General features: G+C 35.5%; 1 protein-coding gene across 1 annotated transcript in view; it reads right to left on the minus strand.

The window, feature by feature from the left end:
• Positions 1-25672, minus strand: part of HDAC9 (histone deacetylase 9) — a 684034-nt gene that overhangs the window by 211484 nt on the left and 446878 nt on the right. Inside the window, exon 17 of the mRNA XM_040644215.1 lies at positions 16430-16537. Within this exon, the coding sequence (XP_040500149.1) occupies positions 16430-16537 (108 nt within the window). The remainder of the gene's footprint in view (positions 1-16429; positions 16538-25672) is intronic.

The following is a 25672-nucleotide window of genomic DNA, read 5'->3' on the forward strand; positions in this document are numbered from 1 at the left end:
GCCCCTGTTCTAATAACTGACATATATCCCTTATGAGAATGAGAGACAAAATTTGAACCAGGAGAGAATTTCAATGTACTCTCAAAAATATATTTGTTTTGGACAGCCAAACCTGATTAGAAGGAAAAAGGATGTACAAAAGGATGTTCTGGCAAAAGTAGTAATAAATCACTGAACAAACCAAAAAACCATACTGTCCTTGCCTTTTTTTTTTTTTTTAAGAGAGAAATCACAAGTGGCAGGGGGAGGGGTAAAGGGAGAGGGAGAAAGAATCTTAAGCAGGCTCCACACCCAGCCCAGAGCCGGACGTGGGTCTCCATCTCAGGACCAAGACCATGACCTGAACCAAAATCAGGAGTCAGATGCTTAACCAACTGAGCCACCCAGGCATCCCATAAAATATACTTTTCTTTAAATCACTGAAGAGCTTTGGACACAAAGAGATTTTAAAAGAATTAGATCCTAGAGAAAACAAGTCCTTTCTAGTCTCCACTGATTTTTAAACACAATGCCTAGTATATAATCAAATATCACAAGACATGAAAAGAAGTTATATTAAGACTCTTAATCAAGTAAAAAAATAAGGTAATAGAAATATACCCACCAGTGACTCAGATATTAGAATTATCAAACAAAGATTTTAAAATAATTATAATAGACATGTTAAAGAATCCACAGGAAAAGATCATGAAGAGAAATATAATGGTGAAGGGGAGAATTTGAAAGAGATCTGGAAGCTGTAAAAGAGAACGAAAAGGAAATCTTAAAAGGTGAGTAATACAATGTGTGAAATGAAAAATTATTTTAATGGGATTAATGGCAGCTTGGACACAACAAAAGACAAAAACAACAACCTTGAAAACAGGTCAAGAGAAATTGTCCAAACAGGAGTACAGAGAAGAGAAAAAGACTAAACAAGATCAACGCACCCTCTAAGACCAGTGGGACAGTGTGAAATGATAAAAGAAACATATAATTGGACTCCTGGAATCAGAGGAAATAGAGAATGTGGTAAATAAAGTATTTTAAGAAATATTACCTAAAAGCTCTCCAAATTTTATCAAAAACTACAAGCCACTGGCACAATAAATTCAATGAACTCAGCAAGAAAAAAAACAGAGAAAACCATACCTAATCACAAAACTACTAAAAAAGAGAAAAATAAAAAGTCTTAAAGGCAGAGAGAAAAAAAGATGCATTAAATCATTAAATAGAGAAGTTAATTATCAAAATGATAGCTGATTTCTCATCATCAATTTAAAAAAAAAGGAAAAAATAACCCTGGAAGGGTATCTTTAAAATGTAAAATAATGATTAACATAAAATTTTATATCAAATGAAAATATCATTAAAAGGTTAAAGGAAAAGAAAAACATTTTCTTATAAACAAAAGATGAATCTGTTGCCAGTAGAAATGCAATACAAGGAATGTTGAAGGAAATTCTTCAGACTGAAAGGAAATGATACCAGATGGAAGTCTGCATCTGCCCACATGAATACAGAGCACCAGAAAGATTAACTAGCCAGGCAAATATAAAAGATATTTTATAAATTATCTTTATATTATGTATGTATACACACATTCATTCACTCTCTCTGACACACACAAACACACAGAAACATACACTTTAAAATTTTTTCAACTACTGAAGCAACAGAAATGGTAATTTGTTATGGAGATCTATAATATTGTTAAAGTAAAATATCTGATAAAATAATACAAAGGGTAGGAGGAGATAAAGAGAATCACAATGCTATAAATCTCAATAAGTATAAAATGACTCAAGTCACACAGAGCATATTTTTCTGACTCTGGTAGAATTAAATTCCACATCAGAGAAAGATACACACAAAAATCCCCAATTAGACGCTAGGTAACACTCTTAGAAAGTACATTTCAGATGTTCTCCTCATAAGAAAAAAAAAAAAGGGTCTGAGCAGATGAATTACTAGTGACAATTAATCAGTAATCAAAAAGCTCCCAACAAACAAAAGTTCAGGACCAGATGTCTCACAGTTGAATTCTACTAAACATATAAATAAGAGTGAATACCTATATACCTATTCTTCTCAAACTATTCTAAAAAATTGAACAGGAAGAAAAACTTACAAATTCATTCTATGGGGCCTGCATTATCCAGATACCAAAAGCAAACAAAGACACCACGAAAAAAGAAAACTACAAGCCAATATCTCTGATGAACATTGATGTAAAAATCCTCAAAAAAATATGAAGAAACTGAACAATATATTAAAAAAAAACATTCACTACAATCGAGCAGGATTTATTCCAGGGACGCAAGAGTAGTTCAATATTTGCAAATCAATCAATGTGATACATCAAATTAAAAAGAGAAAGGATAAAAATCTTATGATCATTTCAAGAGATGCAGAAAAAGCATTTCACAAAATAGGACATTTATGCATGATAAAAACTCTCAAAAGTGTAGGTTAGAGGGAACATACTGCAACATAATAAAGGTCATATTGGACAAACCCACAGCTGACATCATACTCAATGGTGAAAAACAGAGCTTTTCCTCTAAGATTAGGAACAAGACAAGAATGTCCATTCTCACAACTTTTATTCAACAGAGTACTGGAATTCCTAGCCACAGCAATCATCCAAGAAAAAGAAATAAAAGGCATCCAAATCGGTAAGGAAGAAGTAAAACCTTCACTATTTGCAGATGACATGACACACTGTATTAAAAAGAAGAAAGAAAGAAAGAAAGAAAGAAAGAAAGAAAGAAAGGAAGGCAAGGAAGGCAGGAAGGAAGGAAGAAAGAAGAAAGAACAGCAACCCTAAAGACTCCACCAAAAATTCATTAGAACTGATAAGTGAGGGGTGCGCATTGGCTGAGTCGTTAAGCCAGGCTCCTCTGCTGGGCGCCTGCTTCTTCCTCTCCCACTCCCCCTGCCTGTGTTCCCTCTCTCACTGGCTGTCTCTCTCTCTGTCAAATAAATAAATAAAATCTTTAAAAAAAAAAAAAAGAACTGATAAGTGAATTCAGTAAAGTTGCAGGATGCAAAATTAATATACAAAAATCTGTTGCATTTTTCTATACTAATAATGAGGTATAGAGAAACTGAAAAAACAACCCCATGTATAATTGCACCAAAAAGAATAATATGCCCAGCAATAAACTTTACCAAGGAAGTAAAAGACCTTTACTCTGAAAACAATAAAACATTGAGGAAAGAAACTGAGGAGGACACACATGGAAAGATATTCCATAATTAGTAAATGTGAGAATTAATATTGTTGAAATGTTTATATTACCCAAAGCAATATACAGATTCAGCGCAATCACTATCAAAGTACCAACAGTGTTTTTCACAGAACTAGAACAAGTAATACTAAAATTTATACAGAACCACAAAAGACTCTGAATAGCCAAACCAAACTTGAGAAAGAACAAACCTGGACGTGTCACAATCCCAGATTTCAAGGTATACTACAAAGCTGTAGTAATCAAAACAGTCTGGAACTGGCACAAAAGTAGACACATGCATCAAGAGAACAGAAAAGAAAGCCCAGAAATAAACTCATGCTTAAATGGTCAATCCCTTCAGGACAGTCCCTTCAATAAGTAGTGCTGGGAAAACTGGAAAAGCTATACGCAAAATAGTTTTCTTATACCATGCACAAAAATTAGCTCAAAATGGATTGAAGACCTATATATGACACATGGAATCACAGAAATCCTAGAAGATAACATAGGCAGTAATTTCTCTGACATCAGCCTTAGCAACATTTTTTCCAGATATGTCTCCTTGGGCAAGGTAAACAAAGGCAAAAATAAACTATTGAGACCACACCAAAATAAAAAGCTTTTGCACAGCCAGAGAAACCGTCAACAAAATAACAAGGCAACCAACCTAATGAATGGAAGAAGATATCTGTATATGATATATTTGATAAGGGGTTAAGATCCAAAATATATAAAGAACTTATACAACTCAATACCCAAAAAACTAACAACCTAATTACAAACAGAACACCTGATTAGACATTTTTCCACAGAAGACATACATATGGCCAACAGACACATGAAGAGATGCTCAACATCAAGAATCATGAGGGAAATGCATATCAAAACCACAGTGAGATAGCACCTTATCTGTCAAAATGGCTAGAATCAAAACGAAATAACAAGTGCTGGTAAGGATGTGGAGCAAAAGGAATGCTTGTGGCTTGCTGATGGGAATGGAAATTGGTGCAGCTACTGTGGAAATTAGTAAGGAGGTTCCTCAAAAAATCAAAAATAAAAATATCCTATGATCCAGTAATTCCACTACTGGATATTTACCCAAAGAAAACAAAAACATGAATTTGAAAAGATATGTGTGCCTCTATGATTATTGCAGCATTATTTACAATAGCCAAGCTATGGAAGCAACCCAAATGTCCAGTGATAGATAAAAGGATAAAAAAGATGTGGAATATAGATGCAACAGAATGTTACTCAGCCATTAAAAAGAATGAGATCTTGCTATTTGCGACAATATGGATGGACCTAGAGGGTAGTATGCTAAGTGAAATAAGTCAGAAAGAGAAAGACAAATACCATTTGATTTTACTTACATGTGGAATCTTAAAGACAAAGAAACCAACCAACAAATAAAAAATGAGACTCTTAAATACAGAGAACACTGGTAGGGGGGTAGGTGAACTAGATAAAGGAGTACAAACTCCCAGTTATAAAATAAGTAAGTCACGGAAATGAAAAGTACAGCATAGGGAATATAGTCAATAATGTAATAATGTGGTTCAGTGTCAGCAGATGAATACACTTATCTTAGCACTGAGTAATGTAGAGAATTGTTGAATCAATATGCTACACATCTGAAACTAATGACAACATTGTACGCTAACTGTACTTCAATAAAATGGGGGGAATAAGTAATTATTCAAGGAAATGGACGTATTAATTAGCTGGATTTGTAGTAAAAATTTCACTATGTATATCAAGTCCTCATGTTTTCACCTTAAATGTATACAATTTTTATTAAAAAACAGTAAGAAAGAAATTTATAGCACTAACTGTCCATATTGGAAAAAAAAGAAAAATCTTGTGAAAATAAGTAAAAGAAATCTCATTTAAAATGGATTTTGGGAAGCCCTAAAGGTAGTGCTCTCATACACTGCCATGAGCCATAAGAAGCATACCTCGCATTCTGAAAGGAAGCAGCTTACTTTACATACCCCAGCAAGAGGAAGGAAGAATTTCTCCTTGCGCCACAACAGACCAGCCAATGAGAACACAGCAAAAAGCCCCTCCCAGCTTCCTTCCTTCCCCCATAAAAGCAAGACCCTCTCCTCTCTTCTCCAGATTTGCTCCTGGCTCTCTAGTTTCACTGTGCCAAACTGCAAGTTCCTCTGCTAATCCTGAATAAATGAATTTTGCTGGTAAAATAACTGGCTTTTTTGTTTTTTAAGGTCAACAGTCTCAAGTCTATGACCTCAGCTTCCCCCTTAAAAAACTAAAACAAACAAAAATGAAGAGCAAATGAAACCCAATGTAAGTAGAAAAAAAATAGTAACAATGAAATCAATGAAAGAGAAAACAAAACAAAAGAATATTAATTAAACCAAAGCTGGTTCTTTGAGAAGATCAGTAAAATTGATAAACTTCCAGCTAGGCTGATCAGGAAAAAAAGAAAGAATACACAAATTATCACTCTCAGGAACAAGAGGTGACAAAATTATACATTCTACAGATAAAATAGTAATTACTTTGGAGAATAATTTGTCATTTTCTCATAAAGCTACACAAACATTTAATCTACAATCCAATTATTTCTCTCTCAGGCATTTACCCATGAGAAATAAAAACATATATCCAAAAACAGACTTGGAAAAGTATCTTTACAGCAACTTTATTCATAGTAGTCCAGAACTGAAATGAATTAACAAATTGCATTATATTCATAAAATACAATATTACTCAGCAATAAAGGTTTACAAGCTAAACGATAACATGGAACAGCATAGATGTATCTCAAAAACATTATATAAGTGAAATAAGCCACACAGAAAAGTCTACACACAGTATGCTGCCTTATATATAAAGCTCTACAATAGGAAAAATTAGGTAGCTATGAGACTAATCACATCCGTGTTTGCCTATACTGGAGAGCAACTACCACGGCATGAGAAACTTTCTGATTCAAACATTTTATAATTTATAATTTACCTTGTGGTGGTAACAAGGCATATTTATCATGCCCTTGAAAATTTGTGCATCCTATTCAATGTACATTATATCTTGATTAAAGAATAAATCATATTATCTATTTTTTTAAATGTCAGTGATTACTAAATAATTCACAATCATATACAGTGAGAATATTAAAGAAGGAATCTGTTTTGAATTTTCAGTTGCTGTTGTGGTAAGCAGAAGTCCTCCAAACAATGTTCATGTCCTAATACCCAGAATCTTTGAATGTTACCTTAAATGAAAAAAGACACTGCAGATGTGATTACAATCAAAGACCCTGACATGGAAAAGGCACCCAGCACTATACAGGTGGTCCCATTCAAATCATATGCGTTCTTAAAAGGTGAGAACCTTTTCCACCTGTGGTCAGAGAGAGATGCAATGATAGAAAAACGACAACTTGAGAAGGGTTCTATGTAGGGGCTATGTGCAAAGAACAGAGAGAGGCCTCTAGGGGCTAAGAACAGCCCCCAGCGGACAGCTAGCCAGAAAATAGAGACCTCACTGCTGCAACTGCATGAAAATGAATTCTGCCAACATCCGATTAAGCAAGGAAACTGTACAGGTCTCACTGGGCTAAAATCAAGGTGTCAGCAGGGCTGCAGTGTAACCTGTATACTTTTTCTGACGTTTAGGGCTGAAAATAATAAATGTGTGTTGACTTAAGCCACTAAATCTGTGGTAATCTGTTACAGTAGTAATAGGAACTAATACTCTGGTATATTAAATGGGCTAAATTATACAAAGGAAACAGCATTATTTTTGTCCCAGTACTAACCTTTCTTTATTCTTTATCTGATATAGTCCACAGCTTTTCAGCTATAGAAACAGTTTCACCTTTTTAGATATTAAAAAGTCCAGCTTAGTCTAATTAAACTTCTTTAATGTCACATCTAATTTAAAGCTTTCCTCCACTGACCTGCTGGCCCACAGAATCAGGGACCATAGTGGATTCAGTGCATACTGAAGGAGGAGGCTATGTAACTTGTAGTCTGTTTTCCTTTCTTGTGCCACTACCTTCACGCCTAGCTTATGGATCCTCCAGCTCTGGAGAGGGGTAGAATAAAAAGGATAAAGGCTGTGAATTAGCAGAGCAATCTGGAGATCTCTTTTGGTTCTTTGAAAGAGTCAGACGCTTAACCAACTGAGCCAACAGGTGCCCCACTTACAGTCCTTTTAAAGAATCTTCCATTAGGGGAAGAAAGGGATAAAGAAAGGGGGGGGTAATCAGAAGGGGGAATGAAACATGGGAGACTATGGACTATGAGAAACAAACTGAGGGCTTCAGAGGGGAGGGGGGTGGGGGAATGGGATAGACCGGTGATGGGTAGTAAGGAGGGCACGTATAGCATAGTGCACTGGGTGTTATACGCAACTAATGAATCATCGAACTTTACATCAGAAACCAGGGATGTACTGTATGGTGACTAACATATAATAAAAAAACATTGAAAAAGAATGCCACGGTAAAAAAAATAAATAAATAAATAAAATAATCTTCCATTAACCACATCTCTGTTATCTAGTTTTTTGTTATATAAACTAATTGCAGACCTATTTCACTATATTTTAATAAATTCATTGAAGTGGTTCTATTATATGTAATAACCACTGTCCTCAGCTTGGGACCCTGGACAAAATTGGAGTCAACACAAATATTGCATTCCATACTTTATTTGTTGTTTAATTTAGGATGGAGAGTATGTATTTTAAGAAAGGCCAAATTGGTGGCAAATTGAAGTGGCAATACAGCTTTCCTTATCTATAATCAGTGTTTAATGTAGTTGCTATCCTTATCCTAAAGCCAGTTAGAAACATACTTTTAGTTTTTAATGCTACCTATGTATACAGATACATGTGTATGCTGTATAATATGTGTGTGGGTGCATACTATTATTTTGCCTATGACCATCTCTCTAACATCATTTCCTGGGAGGACCTCAGCACATAACTCAGATCCAGACACACGGGCCTTCTTACAGTTCCATAAACAAGTCAAAACTTATTTACTCCACCTGACAAAAGAGATTCTTTTTTTGCTTTTTCCTTTGTATGGAATATTATTTCCCCACATCTCTACATGATTCTTCCCTATTTCCTTCAGCTCAGATCTCCCCCTGTCAGTAAGGTGTTCCTGAAAACCTAAGCTAGCAGAGCCAGTCCTTTCCTCAGGCTCCCTCTAAATCTCTTTCATGTTTTTTTATCCAAAGATATATTTTCACTTGAATTTGTATCAATGTGTATTTGTTTATTTATCCTTGCTCTCCCTGATAGAACCTAATTTCCCTGTCTTGGTATGTTCAGTATTTACAGTAGTTCCTAGTACATAACAGATGCTTGGAACATGTTTATTTGATAAATTAATGATTAGTATTTAAAATCAGCAACTTCCAGTCCGATGTAGCTGACTTATCACAAAGTATCATCATGGACTTGCATGAAATTTCAGTTTTGCTAATATATATTTTAAAGAATTTGAATCAGCAAAATCCACTACTTGATCCATGGTAAGCAAAATACAGACTATCAAAGCCAAAAAGAAGACATTAAAAACAATCAGAGAGAAAAAGACATAATATCTACAAGAATTGCAACTGATTGGCAATTGATATTTTCCATATCAAAATTGGAAATCGGAAGGAAGCATGGAGAATCTTCAAATTGCTAAGAGAAATGGTTAACCCTGAACTACCCTTCAAGAATGAGGGCAAAAAGATATCACAGATAAACAAAAAGTGAGAAATCATCACTAAAGAAAATTCTAAAAAATGTACTGGAATAAAGAAAACAACTCCAGAATGGAGGTTTCAGATACAAAGATAAATGGTGAAAAAGGAAAATGGTAACTATGTTGGCAAGTATAAAGAAACACTGATGGTTTCAAACAGTATAATGTCTCAACAGTGATATTACTTTTTTTAAAAAAGCTACAATACCGAACTATAATAGCATATATAGTTAGGACAGGATAACTGCTTTTAAAACATTCTAAAGTACTTGCACTCTTAGTGAGGAGATTGGAGAGAATAATTAAATTTAGGATTTATTAAAGAGGTTAAAATTTAAAAGACAATAGCGTATTTTAAAAAAAAAACTAGAGGTTATACAGAATTAGAAAAAAAAACTTTCAATTAAAAACAAAGCAAGGGGTGAGTGAAGGCAAGGGGACATACAAATAATAGGGCAAAGAGAAAAACAAAATACAAGGACAGAAATACATTTGTGTATACTACTAATGATGTTAAGTAAAAATGAATTGAGCTCCCCAGTTAAAATACACAGTCATAGCTGTTTAACAGAAAAAAATCCAGCGATAAGCTATTTATAGGAAAGAGACCTAGTACATATAAAAAAGAGAAAGTTTACAAGTGAAAAGATAGTAAATGATGAATGAAGCAAATGCTGGGGGAAAAACTAGTAATGCTATATTAATATTGTACAAGTATAACTGAGAACAAAAAACCTTACTTGAGGTAGTTAAATATTAATAGAAGGCCTAAGAAGGATATAACAGTATTAACCTGTCTGTATCTATACACAGACAACTATAAGGTGACACCTCATACCCAGAAGGTTGGCAAACATTTCAAAATCTTAAAAGTCAAATGTAGACAAGAGTGAGAGCACTGGTAGGGTCTGAAATTGGCACAATGACTTTTGTATTTGTTTTCTATATGTTATCTTTTTTTGTTCTTTGAGTCTTCCATTACTGCTGCTTTTAAGTTAAATAGATACTCTACAGTGTACCATTTTAATTTCTTTATTATTCGTACACATTTTTTTTTTTTATATTCTTGAATATATTTTTTGAGTTGTTTTCTTGCTGGTTGCCCAGTGAATTATGATTAACGTTTAACAATCTAGTTTGGACATGAACCAAATTTCAGTAATATCAAAAAACTTTGCATTGGGGCTCCTGGGTGGCTCAGCTGGTTAAGCATCTAACTCATGATTTTGGCTCAGGTCACAATCTCAGGGTCCTGATCGAGCTCCACATCAGGCTCTGCACTCATCAGGGAGTCTGCTTCTCTCTCTCTCCCCCTCCTCCTGCTCACTCTCTCTCTCAAATAAATAATTCTTAAAAAAAACCCAAAGTTTGTTTTGTTGTCATATAGCTCCATTTCTCATGCTCTCCTTTGGGCTGGTGTTATCAAACAAATTACATCTTTATATAGTGTATGCCCACCAACACAGATTTATGGTTATTGTTTTATGCAGTTGTCTTTTAAATCTGAGAGGAGAAAAGAGTTAAAAACAAGAAATACAAATATACTATTATTTACACTTATTTACATATTTATTTTTACTAGTGTTCATTCTTTATTCATGTGGATTCATATGTTTCTTTGCGTGTCTCATAATTTTATGTTAAAAACTGGGCATTTTAAACAATGTAATATGGCAATTTTGGAAATCAGATTTTCATCCCTCCCCAGAACCTGTCACTGGTTTTTTTTTGGGGGGGGGTTCTTTTTATTTATTTATTTATTTATTTATTTATTTGACAAAAAGAGAGAGAGAGTACAAGCAGGGGGAGTGGCAGGGAGAGGGAGAAGCAGGCTCCCCCCTGAGCAGGGAGCCTGACACGGGGCTGGATTCCAGCACCCTGAGGTTATGACCTGAGCCGAAGGCAGACACTTAACCAACTGAGCCACCCAGGAGCCCCAGACTTATTTACTGAATTAAAATTACACTACATATAAAATAACAATGTATACACAGATTATATGTCACTTTTGTTTTGCTTATTGCCTTTCCTGAACTAATTCTAAAAAGTCTGTATTGTATCTTGAGTGTGGCACTGAAGCTTCTGCTTGGTTAATTTAGTGGTCAGTAATTTAGGACAGAAATTTCCTGAAACGCCTGGTACCAGTGGTCCCAAGCCTTTTTCAAGGGGCTGTGTGTGTGTGTGTGTGTGTTGAACACATTTTCAATATTCAGCCAGGCAGTTGACAATTCCACCTTGGACTTCACTTCCTCTTTGAACAGAGTCTGAAAATCAGCTTGAGATGAAAGCTGAGGGACTTCTCAGGTCTTTGCTGAATGTGAACAAAGCCCTATCACTCATGTGGCCTGGATTCTCAGGCATCTGATGGGGCTCTTCATAGCCCTTACCACATCTCATTCCCCAGTTTTTCCTTTGAAGCTTTTGGTTATTGTTTTCTATTTATCTATTGTTTTCTCCACTGTTATCTACCACTTCAGGTAGCCATGAAGTTAACTAACTGCCTTTAATTTTTCAACAACTGCTTCTGGGGAAAAGTCTTTTCATGTCAAGTGAACTCCAAGTCACGTCAAATAAAGACAGCCTGGCAAGCAGGATCTCGTACTGAAGTACTAGACAGACCAAATAATGACAATTCTCAGAGAATGAGGCTTTGAAGAAGCTCCAGGCCCATTCTGCCCCCTCTGGAGACTGCCAAGTTACTGGTTTTCACTGAAAAATGCAGGCTGTTATTTGTTAAGGCTACTGTGGAGCTGGAAAGGGTAAGATGAGAATAGGGTGAATTAAACCACCACAAAGCTCACTGTTCTTACCAAGATTCAGCTGGTTTTGTTTTGAACACATGCTTTCTTGAGTTGTTGGACACTTCTGGTTGATTTCCAGAGTTCTTAAAGAATTTATCCTGACAAATTCTGCCAGTTTTGTCAATGATTTTATGAAGAAAAGATTTTCAGAGGTTTAAACTGCCATTTTTTTTTGCTGATGTCATTGAGGCAAACAACTCTGGAATTTGACTTCACATTACTTACTGAAATTTACTATGTTTCTAGCCTAGGAGCTTGCCATTTTACTTAGTAATGCCATTGTGAAATAGACATGTTAAAAACTATCCATAGCGTATTATTCAGAAGAGCAAAAACCTGGAAATTAAAATGTCCAAGAGAAGAATAAACAAATTATGATGTACAAGGGAATACTTCTCCACAATGAAAATGAATGAATCACCACTATGTAAATTCATATGGATAAATCCTCATAACATGGTTTTAAAGTGGAGGGAAATAAATCTGAGGAATAATACATTTTATAATAAGATTCCATTTTATAAAGGTCAAAACATGTGGTTTAAACTATTAAAGAAAGGAAAAGAAATAATTTTTAAAATATAATAGATTAATGATTATCTCAGAGTCAGAAAGATAGAAAAGAGGTAAATACTGAGAGAACTTTAATAGTGTTAGCAAAGTATTATTTCTTAAGTTGAAAGAAAGGCTCAAAGGTGTATAATTTATCATTACAGTTTGTAAGTTATTAGTGTAACTTGTCTTTTTGTATGTATTAATTATTTTATAGTAATAAAATGAAAGGATCTAGACCATTTGAAAGAGATGGCTTTAACCTTTTTAGTCCCCTCTTACATATTTGGCTATTTCTATAGGAAATTCCTTATAGAGTAGCTGAAAAAGAACAGAGGGTTATGAGATTTACAGGCTTTTCCATTTATTAAACTGTCTACAGGGTCTTAAAAAGTTACTTGATGCTCTGAGCCTACTGGTGGTACTTCCTTCGAAGGCCATTGTGAGAATTATAACAAATAACATGTAAACTGCCCAGCCAGGAGTAGTTACTCAATGAACAGCAGGTCTTATTAGCAACAAAACATTATAATATCCATTTAAACATTAAAGAAATCCATCCATCTTCAGATAAGCAGGTGGGTTTTTTTTTTTTTTTGGACAAAAATTTCCACAAACAACTAAAGCAAATTTTATTTTTATGATGATATTATAGCATTGCTAAAATAGCATCAAAATGAATCCTCATAGCAAAGCTTGATAAGTGTTGAATCATTTTTTTGAGGCTTACTGAGGTATAAATGACAAAATCTGTATATACTTAAGGTATACAACATGATATTTTACACCATTTTTTGAACCAGGTTTTGAACTATTTATATTTATAACTTGAAAAAATACTCATCTTTTAGAGATATATCTATTTCTAGACATAATTTCTTAAATGTCCTATAGAAAATAAAACGACCTTCAGAACGTAATCTTCCAATTACAGTTTCTAGTATTCCTAACATTTCAGCATTTTCAGAATATTTGTGTTCCTCGGTACTAGAATCTGAGAAATATGCAATTTAGGCATCTATTGATTCCAGAAATTTCCACTGTGGAGTGTTTTATACATGAAGACATGCATGTATATATTGTTAAAAACCTAGAAAACTTGAAAATCCCCATAATTTCCACTGAACTCCACTGAGCATGTCATTTCTTTGTAAATATACCAATTTACTGCTATAGTTTGCTGCACATGCTCTATTTAAGCATCAACATGAAACTCACTTCCTGTGCCTGGTTTATTCTTCTAATTCCTTCAGCGCATCAGTACCCTCAAGTGAATAATGGATAGAACCTGTTAGGGGTGTCGCAACCAAGTTCAGCATCAAGCAAAAATTCCAGGTAATCAAATCTGTCCACACCATTTTCCTTTCTCATACACACTTCTTAACTCCTAGGTCCCCATTCTCTATGAGCTCAGTGACTTAACTTCCAGCTGTCTCTTACTTCTCAGTTCAGCACTCCATCTTAATTATTCTCTGTTTTCCAGGCAAAATTAGTGCAGTCTCACAAAATACAGAATTATAGTATGCCAATGTTGTCTCAGGAGGTTATACTGATTTACTAGGACAATGGGGTAGAACATGTAAGAACTGAATGCAGATGCTGAAAACCAAAAATGAAACACTGAAGTTTTCTTTTTATATCTCTTATCAGAGGCTAACTTATCAGTGTCCTCAAATAAGCTTCCCTGTTTCCTTCATAGATATGAATGAAGTGATGGCTCCAAGGCCATGAGTGTTAAAGGTCCTGCCCAGCAAGTATACCAGCTCTGTCATATCAGAGTATGGGACAGGAAGACACTGAGTGACATTTTTGGTTAGCAAGAGGTCCTTAAACATGGTTCTCTGTATCAGTTATTCACTGTGGCTGCAAATCATTTGTCACTGCTACCTTTCCCATACGGCATTCCCATAGGCCTCCCCAAACTATTTGCAACGAAGGGGCTCAGTCTCTTGACCTGTCAGCACTGGTGCCTTTGTTATGGTCCTGACTCTTGGATTTTTACTTGGGTTTAACAATCAGAAAGATAAACCAGCTGCAGTATCTCAAATATTCACCAAAATAAGTTGAAATTAGTTTTAAAATATCTACTATTTAGTATGCCATCGTATGTATATTTGAGAATCAGATCTAATTTTCATTTGCAAATAGCTCAGAATAGCAGCACCACGTACAACATTATAAATTCCATCCTGATTTTGCAGAACAAGAAACTGAAGCCCAGAGAAGTTAGTGATTTGCCACCAAATGACATAACATTTAAGTGGCAGAGTTTGGACCAAGATTTCTTGATTTTTAGGCTGGCTTTTTCTCTATTCTTCTCTCTCTTTTTAACCATACCTGATTTGTCAACCAAAGGGGAAAAGGGTTTGCATGAATTCTTGTTCTTAACATAAATAGCCAATGTTAGTACAGCTGGTGGCCACCATGTCCATGCTATATGTTGTTGACACTTTGTTTGTAATTGGCTATTTTAAATAATTACCTCCTAAAAAAAGAATTAGGCTTCTGTTCACTACTCTTCATATATACATTTGGCAATTCTGCATTCTGTGAAGCTAATAACGATGATTTTGAGTGTAATATGTGGGCATTCTACTTGAGAATGTTTCTGAATTATTGATTAAACTCCCACAAAATCATAACAATTAGAAATTGTGCATGCTAACATAATCATTTTCTTTGTTATTAAGTGGCTCTGTGCCAGCATTATCTTATAAAAATTATAATACTGTGGCTTAGCTGTTGTGTTTTTTTAATTCTTCTGAAAATAAGACCTTCAAAGATCATTCTTTTAAAATGTCCATTTATTCTACTGTTACAAGTGAAGTTCTCAAATAGGAAGAATTATTTCCAAAGGTGCTACCAGGAGACAGCCAAAACCTCTCCACAAGGCTAATTCCTTTCCTCTTTCCAGTAAGTTCATTAACAAAGGTAAAGACTGAGTAGTATGCACCACATTAATGACCCCATAAATCCCCTGAGATGAGCAAATGATGTCCTGATGCTGATCAAGCCAACTACACATAAGGTGTGTACATATGTATAATAAATATAGCTCACCCTTTCAAAATTATATTTCGACTGGCTCTGACTTCTTAAAAAGTTAAAGTAAAGGCTTCTGAAAAGACAATATATTGTAAAGTGTACCTTCCTACCCTGCATTTTTTTCATACCACAAGTGGAAACAGTCAGGTGTAACTGAATCAAAATTCATTAGATAAACAGAAAAATAATCCTAATTAGATTTTACTTTAGATTAACAAAACCTGTGGTGCCTATGTTGTTCACATTGTATTTCCCCTGTCCCTACAATTGCTAAAAATACCAAATCAAACACCACCCAGATTTCCTTATGAAGTGTGTGAACTAGTACATTAAAAAGTCATGTTAGCACCAACAAAGTTTACAGGGGTAACTGCATTCAAGACGCACATGGCATACCTTTAAATAGCGCTGTTAAAATACCAAATAAAATGTCAACGTCTGTCAGGTCTCTGGCTTTTATAAATTGTTTAGACTGGGAAACATTGGGGTTTGGACATTGTTCTTTTCTTATGATGTAGAAAAGAAGAGACCGTAAAAAAGAAAAGAACAATAAAGCGTAGATCATTTTTGAAGTTCTTTCATGGAAAAACATACCCTGGATCATTACCCTTCTAATCAACAATTTCCTTCTTCCTCCCAATCCTTCCCGTCTGGTATTTACCTTTCTCCCCCACCCCTCCCCTCTCCTCTCTCTGGGTGGTATTCTGAGCTTATACATAGTATTCAGTAATCATATTTTTTAAATTGCTTCAAAAGAGAATCCCAGGAGGACATGACAGACATGTATATACTGGATATTTTTAACCTGGACCATAGCTTTACTCACCATTCCTGTGTTCTTAAAAACACACCAGAGTGCCCTGACCACAGTTTCCTCAAGGAGAGGAAGGCCTTGTGAGCAACAGCAGCTACTGCCTACCTACAGACCAGTTATTATCACACCTTAGTGGCCATCTTCCTGCCCTCTTCCCTTCGCCCCTTTCATTAGCACACCACACTCCCCACAATTCCCAAACAACAACAACACTGTTTCATTTTCTTCTCTGGATTTCCCACACTTAATGCAACCCAGACCTCACCTTCAGCTCTCCTGAGGCCACTTTGGAAGCCAGCTCGATGACACAGCCAACAGCCATGCGTGCAGCACCGGACGAGTGCAGTTCATTCCAAATGGTGTCACTGTCCACCTGAGCAAACAGTCAGCACAGCCCGAAGAAAGAGAGAGGGAAAACAAGAAGGAGAACAAGTAGATGAAAAAGGAAGGGAGGGGGAGGGGAGAAGGGAAGAGAGAAAGAAAGCAAATTTGTGAGGAAGGGCTGGCAGAGTAACAGCCTAGGTACAATAACATTAGTCTTCCATCCTGGCCAGCTGAAAAGACCTTCTGGACATGGCTTTGCTTATACTTTTTCTCTATACTGCCTTCTCCAATGGAAACACATTCCTGCCATGCCTCACTGCCATTCCCTGTTTAGATTTCTCATTACAAACAGCATTACATAGGCCGGATCTGGTGCAGTTACAGGCCTGCTAGAAACCAGGCCCCAGTAGTAGATAGAGTAAAAGCTAAGAGCACTTAGCTATACATAAAAATCGGATTTGCAAGTGCTAGAGGGGAAAAATTCAAATACCTTTCTGGCTGCAGGTTTACAGGGAGCCAAAGACAATTATTAGGCAAGTAATAGTAGCAGTCGGTGAGTAGGAAGCAGCAACCACAGTTCAGGTTCTCCAACTAAATGGAAGGAGTGTGTGGTCCTCACACTTAAACATTCACCAAATTCAACTGCGATGAGCAATTTGGTTTTCAAAGTAGAAGCTTAAAATTTCTAACATTTAGTACATTTTAGCAGCTGGTCTTAATGTAGATTGGTATTATTAAAATTGGATAGGCCATTAAAATACATGGTTGCTTCCATAAGAGAATATTCTTATGAAAAACAAAGCATCAACCAATATTTTGGATTTACCTTTATAAAACACTATTTACTCTTTTTCATGCATGAAGATAACATATAACAAGAACAGGAAAAGTACAACACCAGTGGTCTATAATGATCATGTGTTACATATTTTTATGTATAAAATATATCTTAACATAAAAAACAGAATCAAATGGTAGAAGTCTCTAAAGTTATGACACAAATTACTTGAAGCACTAGGAAATAAAAAAATTTGTGACTATGCAAATATCAAGACTTCTCAAATGGGTAAAAGAAGGGAAATTCCACACAAAATAAAGTTTTTTTTTTAAAAAGAATTAAGTTAAAGAGGACTACTGACATGAAACAAATACAATAAATAACAATTATACATATTCACAATGCACTAAGCAGTTTCCTAAGCATTTTAACATGCCTTTTTTCATGAGATCCTTACCAACTTAAATTCTGTCAAGATCAATGAATAAATAAATAAATCAGAACAGTAAATAAATACATAAATAAATAGAAAATTAAGATCTTTTCAACAACAGCATGGTGAATTCAATTGTCAGGGTGAAGTTATAGCTTCACTGCTAAAACCTATGTGACAGTAGGCAATTAATTAATTAACGTCTCTCTGCTTTGGTTCCCTTACCTATGACACAGCAACTTTTTAAAGTAACATCTGCATATGATTTTGGTGAGAATCAAATGAAAAAGTGATAAACAAATGTTAGCTACTACTATTTAGGCTGCTATTACACCCATTTTATAATGCCTAACACAGAGTAGAGGCCTTATAAGTGTTTACTGAATGAGCACACTATGGCTTAGAGAGGCTACTCAGCTGGCCTGAGGACCTTCATACAGACCCCTGACTCTGACATCACATGTCTTTCTACCACAATCTTGAAATAACCCTCACTTTCTAAGAACATTAAGCCCTTGTCACAGTCAACATCATCATGGTCAACACTACCAACTAAAAAGTAAGGGAATCATCAAATGGACAATGGAACCTAATCATCTGCCCTCCAAATTAAGTTTTATTTTTACTGAACTATATAAGCACTTATTTGAGCTTCATACAGATATATCCTTGAGAAAGATGGTTGCTCAGGTTGAAAAATGAACACCCACATTTACATTGTTGCATAGTTTTTAGCTTATTTTCAACTATTACAGAGCCATAGATGCCACAGAAAGTCCTCATTAATCAGATTTAAAATTATTGTGAAGGCAAGCAAATATAAATCAATAAATCCCAAAGACGTAATGGGTGAGTCAAAACACATATAATCCAAACCCCTTTTTACTTGACTTTTGAATATTCTGTTCTTAAAAAAAAAAAAAATCAATCTATCAATAGAAAATTTCCTTCCCAAAAGCTTTAAACAAACACTTGATTAGAAAAATATTCCAACACCTAGGAACAATGTCACTTTAACCATAATACTAAGGGACATTAGATAGCCACAAATAACTCTAAAATTCACCTTTATATCTATCTTCCTGGAAGTATTCTTATAGAGGTTAATATTCTGTCTATGCCATCAATTTTGGTGTATAAACCTCTACTAATCAAGATATTTATATTTTTTTTAATTCAGCTAACATTTGTTAGGTACCTACTACATAACAGATGCTAAGAGTTATAGTATATGGGAGTTATTTTTATCATAAAGATATGATTATTTATTGAAAGAATGCTGGGCACAAAGATGCTCAATGGAATGGATACTTGAGATTTTACTACACCCAAAGTTCAAGCTTATCCCTAAACAGTGTTGTTTAGGAATCTATGAAATTTATCATCCATTTACTTATATTTAAACATAAAAAACATTTATTTAAATAACTACTTCAACCGGTTTTATGTATAGTGTTTAACTAAATGGCAATAATAGTCAAGATTTTGCATATAATCTATTCATAAACAAGTAACTGTATTTAATTCTGAATTTATTAACAGATGTTGTCTTAGCTCAGCTACCATAACAAAATACCATAGACTGAGTGGCTTAAACAACAGGATTTTATTTCTCCTAGTTTGGAGGCTAGGAAGTCCAAGAAGGTGTCAGCCAATTTGGTTTCAGGTTGAAATTCTGGTTCAGTTCTCATCCTGGCTTGCAGATGTCTGCCTTCTCACTACGTCCTCACATAGCCTTTCCTCAGTGAGTGCATGTGGAGAGAGACAGATCCCTCTCCCTCTTCTTACAAGGCCACCATTCCTATTAAATTAGGCTCCTTCTGTATGACCTCATTTAACATTAATTACCTTCTAAAAGCCCTATTAAATTAAATCACGTCAGGAATTAGGGCTTCAACATATGAATTTGGGGGGAAACAATTCAGCCCATAGCAAGTTATATCCCAAAAACATGTTTATAAATCAATTTATAAACATATTTTCCTAAGATATTGTGCTCAAAGTGGTGTTACAGGGCCATTAGCTACCAAAATTAGTTAGTAAAAGCTACCCACATGTATTTGCCATGTTATAGTTTAATAAGAGCTCCAATGGTAAGAAAGCATGCATGGCTCATGAACTCTCCTGACTATAATCTCTGTCACTAGAAGAGACTCCCAAATCCACTTCCTACTATTCTCAATGGCAAAAAGTATTTCTTCTGTTATGTCCCTCTTATTGGTTGGAGAGATTGCCAAAACCTTTCCCTGTATTAGTGTTAGTGTCAAGAAGGTCACTGTCATATGAAAGGTCAGATTTTAACTACTGCAAGACCTTCTGACAGTAGAAAAAACTCTAGGTAAGAAAGGATGGTTGACTCCACTAATTGTTGGTGGTTCCTGGCATGGAAGGGGATACTGAGTGGCTGGAAAAGAAGGAAAAGAGCAAGAAGGATTATATTTAGATGGATATATGTAAATGGGATTAAGGAGCTAAAATGGCAATACAATGATGGTGAAAGTAGAGACCATAAGAACTTAGAACTGTAAGATAGGTGCTCTAGCATTTTAAGGTTGAAGGTAGAGAGATTAGGAGAGTGACACAGAGTTGGCTCTGGATATGGAAAATAATTGTAAACAATGTAAATTGTTTAGATTAGGCCAGGAAAGGGGAAAGAAATGGTAGTGGAACAGAAAGCAATCCTGTCAACTATATTAGCTGGTTATTTAGATCTTGCTAAAGTTTAGTTAAGACAAGCAAATTCTTAAAACCCAAACTACTATAATTTGAAAAAAATCAATGTGTTTGTATCTTTTTTCTTTCCATACATTCACTTTTCCTTAGCCTGTCCACCAATTTATTCTTCAGCCTGATATGTGTGTGTGCATAGCCATGCACACATGTATACATACATTAGGAGGCAATGGTACACAAACTGAAAGGGAGATTAGGATACAAAAGAAATGTGAATAAACTGACATTCAAAATATGATTTTGCATCAGTACACATAAAAATCTAGATTTTGTGGTCAAAGAGGATTTTTTTCCAAATTCCTTTATATATCAAGAACTAAACCAGTGTCTCAGATTATAGTCTTACATTAGTGATAGCATCAAAGGCATTGCTACCATTGCCTTTCTAATACTCAGCAAAGAGACTCTTTCTATCTGTGACAATCGAGCCTACAGCTTATAAATTTAGGCTTTAGATAGCATACAATAAGAGGAAGAAAAGACCAAAGTCATCCCTTCAGGTCTGGCGATTGGAGAAAGGCAAACCAAAGGTGCAGCGGAAGCACCCACCAGGCTTCATCCTGCAGTGAAATTGGGAGAAAATCAGCTGCTTCAAATGCTAGGCAATCAGGAACAATAAGATGGACCAGAGAAATTGCCACAGAAGCTTGAATATCCAGAGGACAGCATGAGTGTCCAAGGACCTCATCAGGTCTCCATCCCTCCCTCGGATACCTAAAAGCCATCTTGGAAGAAGAAGCTGAGAGACTGAGCAATTACCTAAAAAGACTGCATCCAATAGTAAGCTGATATTGAAGTTGAAGAGATGGTTATATTAGTAATTGTGGAGAAGATCAGTATAATTAGGAAAAAGAGAGCATATTTATCACAATTATGAATAAACATGGCTAATTCTAATTTTGTGTCCCATTTTTAAGGTAAGGAATTTACTCTGCTGGATGACAGGGAAAAAGGTCTAATCAGGATACTGCACAGAAGTCCTAAAGGATATGTTGCAAACATGGCTAGTGGTGTATTACTGTATTTCAGAATTAATGTGGCAATATGCAAATTACTGCCCCCCTCAGAATTCATCTGGAATGTTTACCAAGCTTTTGCTTACAGAGTATTCTGAAATACAGTATGCTTTCAACTTTCAAGTATTTCTGTATAAATGTACAAAACATGAAAGCAGCTTTAGTAGTCTGCTGAGGAACTGTCCAAAGAGGCTTTGTTTTATTGCCAGAATTAAAATATATCAATTTGAAAATAGTCCCCCAAAAGTTCAACACACTTATAAACATGTAGAAGGGTCTGGACCTAACATGTGTCCAAAACTGTGGTTCAGAAATGTTAGATAAGGCTGTCCCACCAAAAGTCTTTCTGTGTTAGGAATGAAGCAAATGCAGTGAGATAGGATGGAAATATACTCTAGGGTAGAGAATCATACAAGCTTGGCCCATAAAAAAGATTTAGTCGTCAGAGGAGGAAGCACAGTTCTGAAAACAGTACAGAGCCTGGAATTGAGATCCTCCTAGCCTATATTTCGAGAGCCTCATGTCTATTTAGTAGGGTAGGAAGGGTAAAGAGATGGAGAAGGCTGTAAGTAACAATTGAAATAGGCAATACATTTTATACGCTGTTAAAAAAAAGAGATTAAAATAAAATACTTTGGTATTGATTTGAAAAATTATGTTAAAAGATGGAGAATGTCACATTCTCCACTTCATTATGGACCTCAGAGAATCCAGGGTAACTGGCAATGTGAAAATCCCAGAATAATCAAGCAGAGGCCAGCAGGATGAAAGAATGAAAGAATGAAAGAGCGAAAGAAAGAAAAAACAAAAGGAAGGAAGGAAAAGAGAAGGAGGGAGGAAGAAAGGAGGGAGGGAGGGAGGGGGGAGGGAGGAATGAAGGAAGGAAGAGAAAGGAAGGGAGGGAGGGAGAAAGAAAGGGAAAAAAAGAACAAGACATAGGAAAAAGAGTCCAGCAATTTATAAGAACATAGCAATTATTCATACTAGTCTCCTAAAATAGTTACGAAGATGCTCTCTCTACAGAGGCATAGAGGTAGAAGAGAGAGTAAAAAACTTAGCCACTAGGTAACACTATTCACATCTGAAAGAACATCATGTTGCAATCTCTATATCTATAAAAGATAAAAAGGAAGACTGCTGAATCAAACCTGATCTATGAACCATGAATGGTGGAAACAACTCATTCACTTGGAGCCACAGAAGAATGCAGGAAATATATATAGAGAGAGATAGAAACCTAGTAAGGACATTTCAGGTTTTTCATTTTTATTATATATTCCCTTACTCTATAAAGCTCTGATCTTTATTATTTAAAAATAACAATGACAATAATAATAATTGTTATCTCATAATTATAGAGTACTTATTAAGATCCAGGCACTATACAAAGCTCATTGCCTAGAAAAACTCATACAATTCTTACAACAACCATTGGCATAGATGCTATCATTAAACACTTCTCTATTGAAATTCAGAGAGGTTATTTAGCTAATAAGAGAATGAGAACTTGGAATGAGAACTGGAATGAGAATTTGGAAAAAAAAGAGTATGAACTCTTAATCCATATTGATTTTTTATGCTAGTAAAATAAAAATCTAAATAAACAAAAAGCAAAATGATTTTTAAAAAGATTCTAATTTTATTTATAGAATCAAAGATTTTCCTAGTGAAATATATCAGCTAAGACCTAACATCAATATTTTATCTTAAAAGGTATTGAAATTCTACCATATGAAATTGCTAAAATATTAAAAAAATTCAAATACCACACATTGCATCTGGAGTAGTTGGGCATTTTCTAATTTGTCTGCCATTATACTAAACCAGTAATTCTCAATGGGAATAGTTTTGCCCACCACCTCCCCCCACTCAGGGGCCATTTGGGAATTTCTAGAGACATTCTTGCTTGTCAAGACTGAAGGAGCAGGTCAGCTTCTAGCCTCTGTTGGGTAGAAGCCAGGAATGCTGCTAAACATCTTACAGTGCCACAGGACAATACATGAAAGAAGTATGTTGCCCAAAATGTCAATGCCAAGGTTGAGAAATCCTGCCCTAGAAACACTGAGACCCTATAAATACCAGTGCTACCTTCTTCATCTTGGCTACTAGAAATCTCAAAGAAAAATTTGTGGTCTTTGTCTAGTAAAAATAGTAGCTACTACAACACACACTTTATTTATTTTTTTGCATTGTTTCTTTTTTTTTTTGTTGTTATGTTACCATACAGTACTTCATTAGTTTTTTGATGTAGTGTTCCATGATCCATTGTTTGCATATAACCCCCCAGTCCTCATTGCAATACGTGCCCTTCTTAATACCCATCACCGGGCTAACCCATCCCCCCACTCCCCTCCCCTCTGAAACCCTCAGTTTGTTTCCCGGAGTCCACAGTCTTTCATGGTTCGTCTCCCCCTCTGATGTCCCCCCCTTCATTTTTCCTTTCCTTCTCCTAATGTCCTCCATGCTATTCCTCATGTTCCACATTTAAGTGAAACCATATGATAATTGTCTTTCTCTGCTTGACTTATTTCACTTAGCATAATCCCCTCCAGTTCCATCCATTTTGATGCAAATGGTGGGTATTCATCCTTTCTGACGGCTGAGTATATTCCACTGTATATATGGACCACATCTTCTTTATCCATTCACCTGTTGAAGGGCATCTCGGCTCCTTCCACAGTTTGGCTATTGTGGACACAGCTGCTATGAACATTGGGGTGCACGGGCCCTTTCTTTTCACTACATCTGTATCTTTGGGGTCAATACCCAGTAGTGTACTTGCTGGGTCACAGGGTAGCTCTATTTTTAACTTTTTGAGGAACCTCCATACTGTTTCCAAAGTGGCTATACCAACCTGCATTCCCATCAACAGTGTAAGAGGGTTCCCCTTCTTCCACATCCTCTTCAACATTTGTTGTTTCCTGCCTTGTTAATTTTTGCCATTCTAAGTGGTGTAAGGTGGTATCTGAGTGTGGTTTTGATTTGAATTTCCCTGATAACTAATGATGTTGAACATTTTTTCATGTGTCTGTTAGCCATTCGTATGTCTTCTTTGGAGAAGTGTCTGTTCAAGTCTTCTCATTTTTTGACTTGATTATTTGTTTCTTGGGTGTTGAGTCTGAGAAGTTCTTATAGATCTTGGATACCACCCCTTAATCTGTAATTCATCTACAAATATCTTCTCCCATTCTGTGGGTCGCCTCTTTGTTTTGTTGATTGTTTTCAGCAACACGACAGGGATGCCCACTCTTGTCACTATTGTTCAACATAGTACTAGAAGTCCTAGCATGAACAATCAGACAACAAAAAGAAAAGGTATTCAAATTGGCAAAGAAGAAGTCAAACTCTCTCTCTTCACAGATGACATGATGCTTTATGTGGAAAAACCAAAAGACTCCACCCCCAAATTACTAAAACTCATACAGCAATTCAGTAATGTGGCAGGATACAAAATCAATGCACAGAAATCAGTTGCTTTTCTATACACTAACAATTTAATTGTAGAAAGAGAAATTAGGGAATTGATTCCATTTACAATAGCACCAAAAACCTAAGATACCTTGGAATAAACCTAACCAAAGAGGTAAAGGACCTATACTCTATAGGATCTATACTCTGGAAACTACAGAACACTTAAAGAAAGAAATTGAGGAAGACACAAAAAGATGGAAAAACATTCCATGCTCACGGACTGGAAGAATAAACATTGTTAAAATGTCTATGCAACCCAGAGCAATCTATACTTTCAATGCCATCCCAATCAAAATACAAATGGCATTTTTCGAAGAGCTGGAACAAATAATCCTGTAATTTGTATGGAACCATAAAAGACCCTGAATTGCCAAGGAAATGTTGAAAAAGAAAAACAAAGCTGGGGGCATCACGTTGCCTGATTTCAAGCTATACTACAAAGCTGTGATCACCAAGACAGCATGGTACTGACACAAAAACAGACAGATCAATGGAATGGAATAGAGAACCCAGATATGGACCCTCAACTCTATGGTCAACTAATCTTTGACAAAGCAGGAAAAAATACCCAATGGAAAAAAGACAGTCTCTTCAATAAATGGTGCTGGGGAAATTGGACAGCTATATACAGAAGAATGAAACTCGACCATTCTCTTACACCATACACAAAGATTAACTCTAAATGATGAAAGACCCAATGTGAGACAGGAATCCATCAAAATCCTAGAGTAGAACATAGGCAGTAACCTCTTT

The sequence above is a fragment of the Ursus maritimus genome, unplaced genomic scaffold (genome assembly GCF_017311325.1).
Source record: "Ursus maritimus isolate PB19 unplaced genomic scaffold, ASM1731132v1 scaffold_3, whole genome shotgun sequence".
Lineage (NCBI taxonomy): Eukaryota > Metazoa > Chordata > Mammalia > Carnivora > Ursidae > Ursus > Ursus maritimus.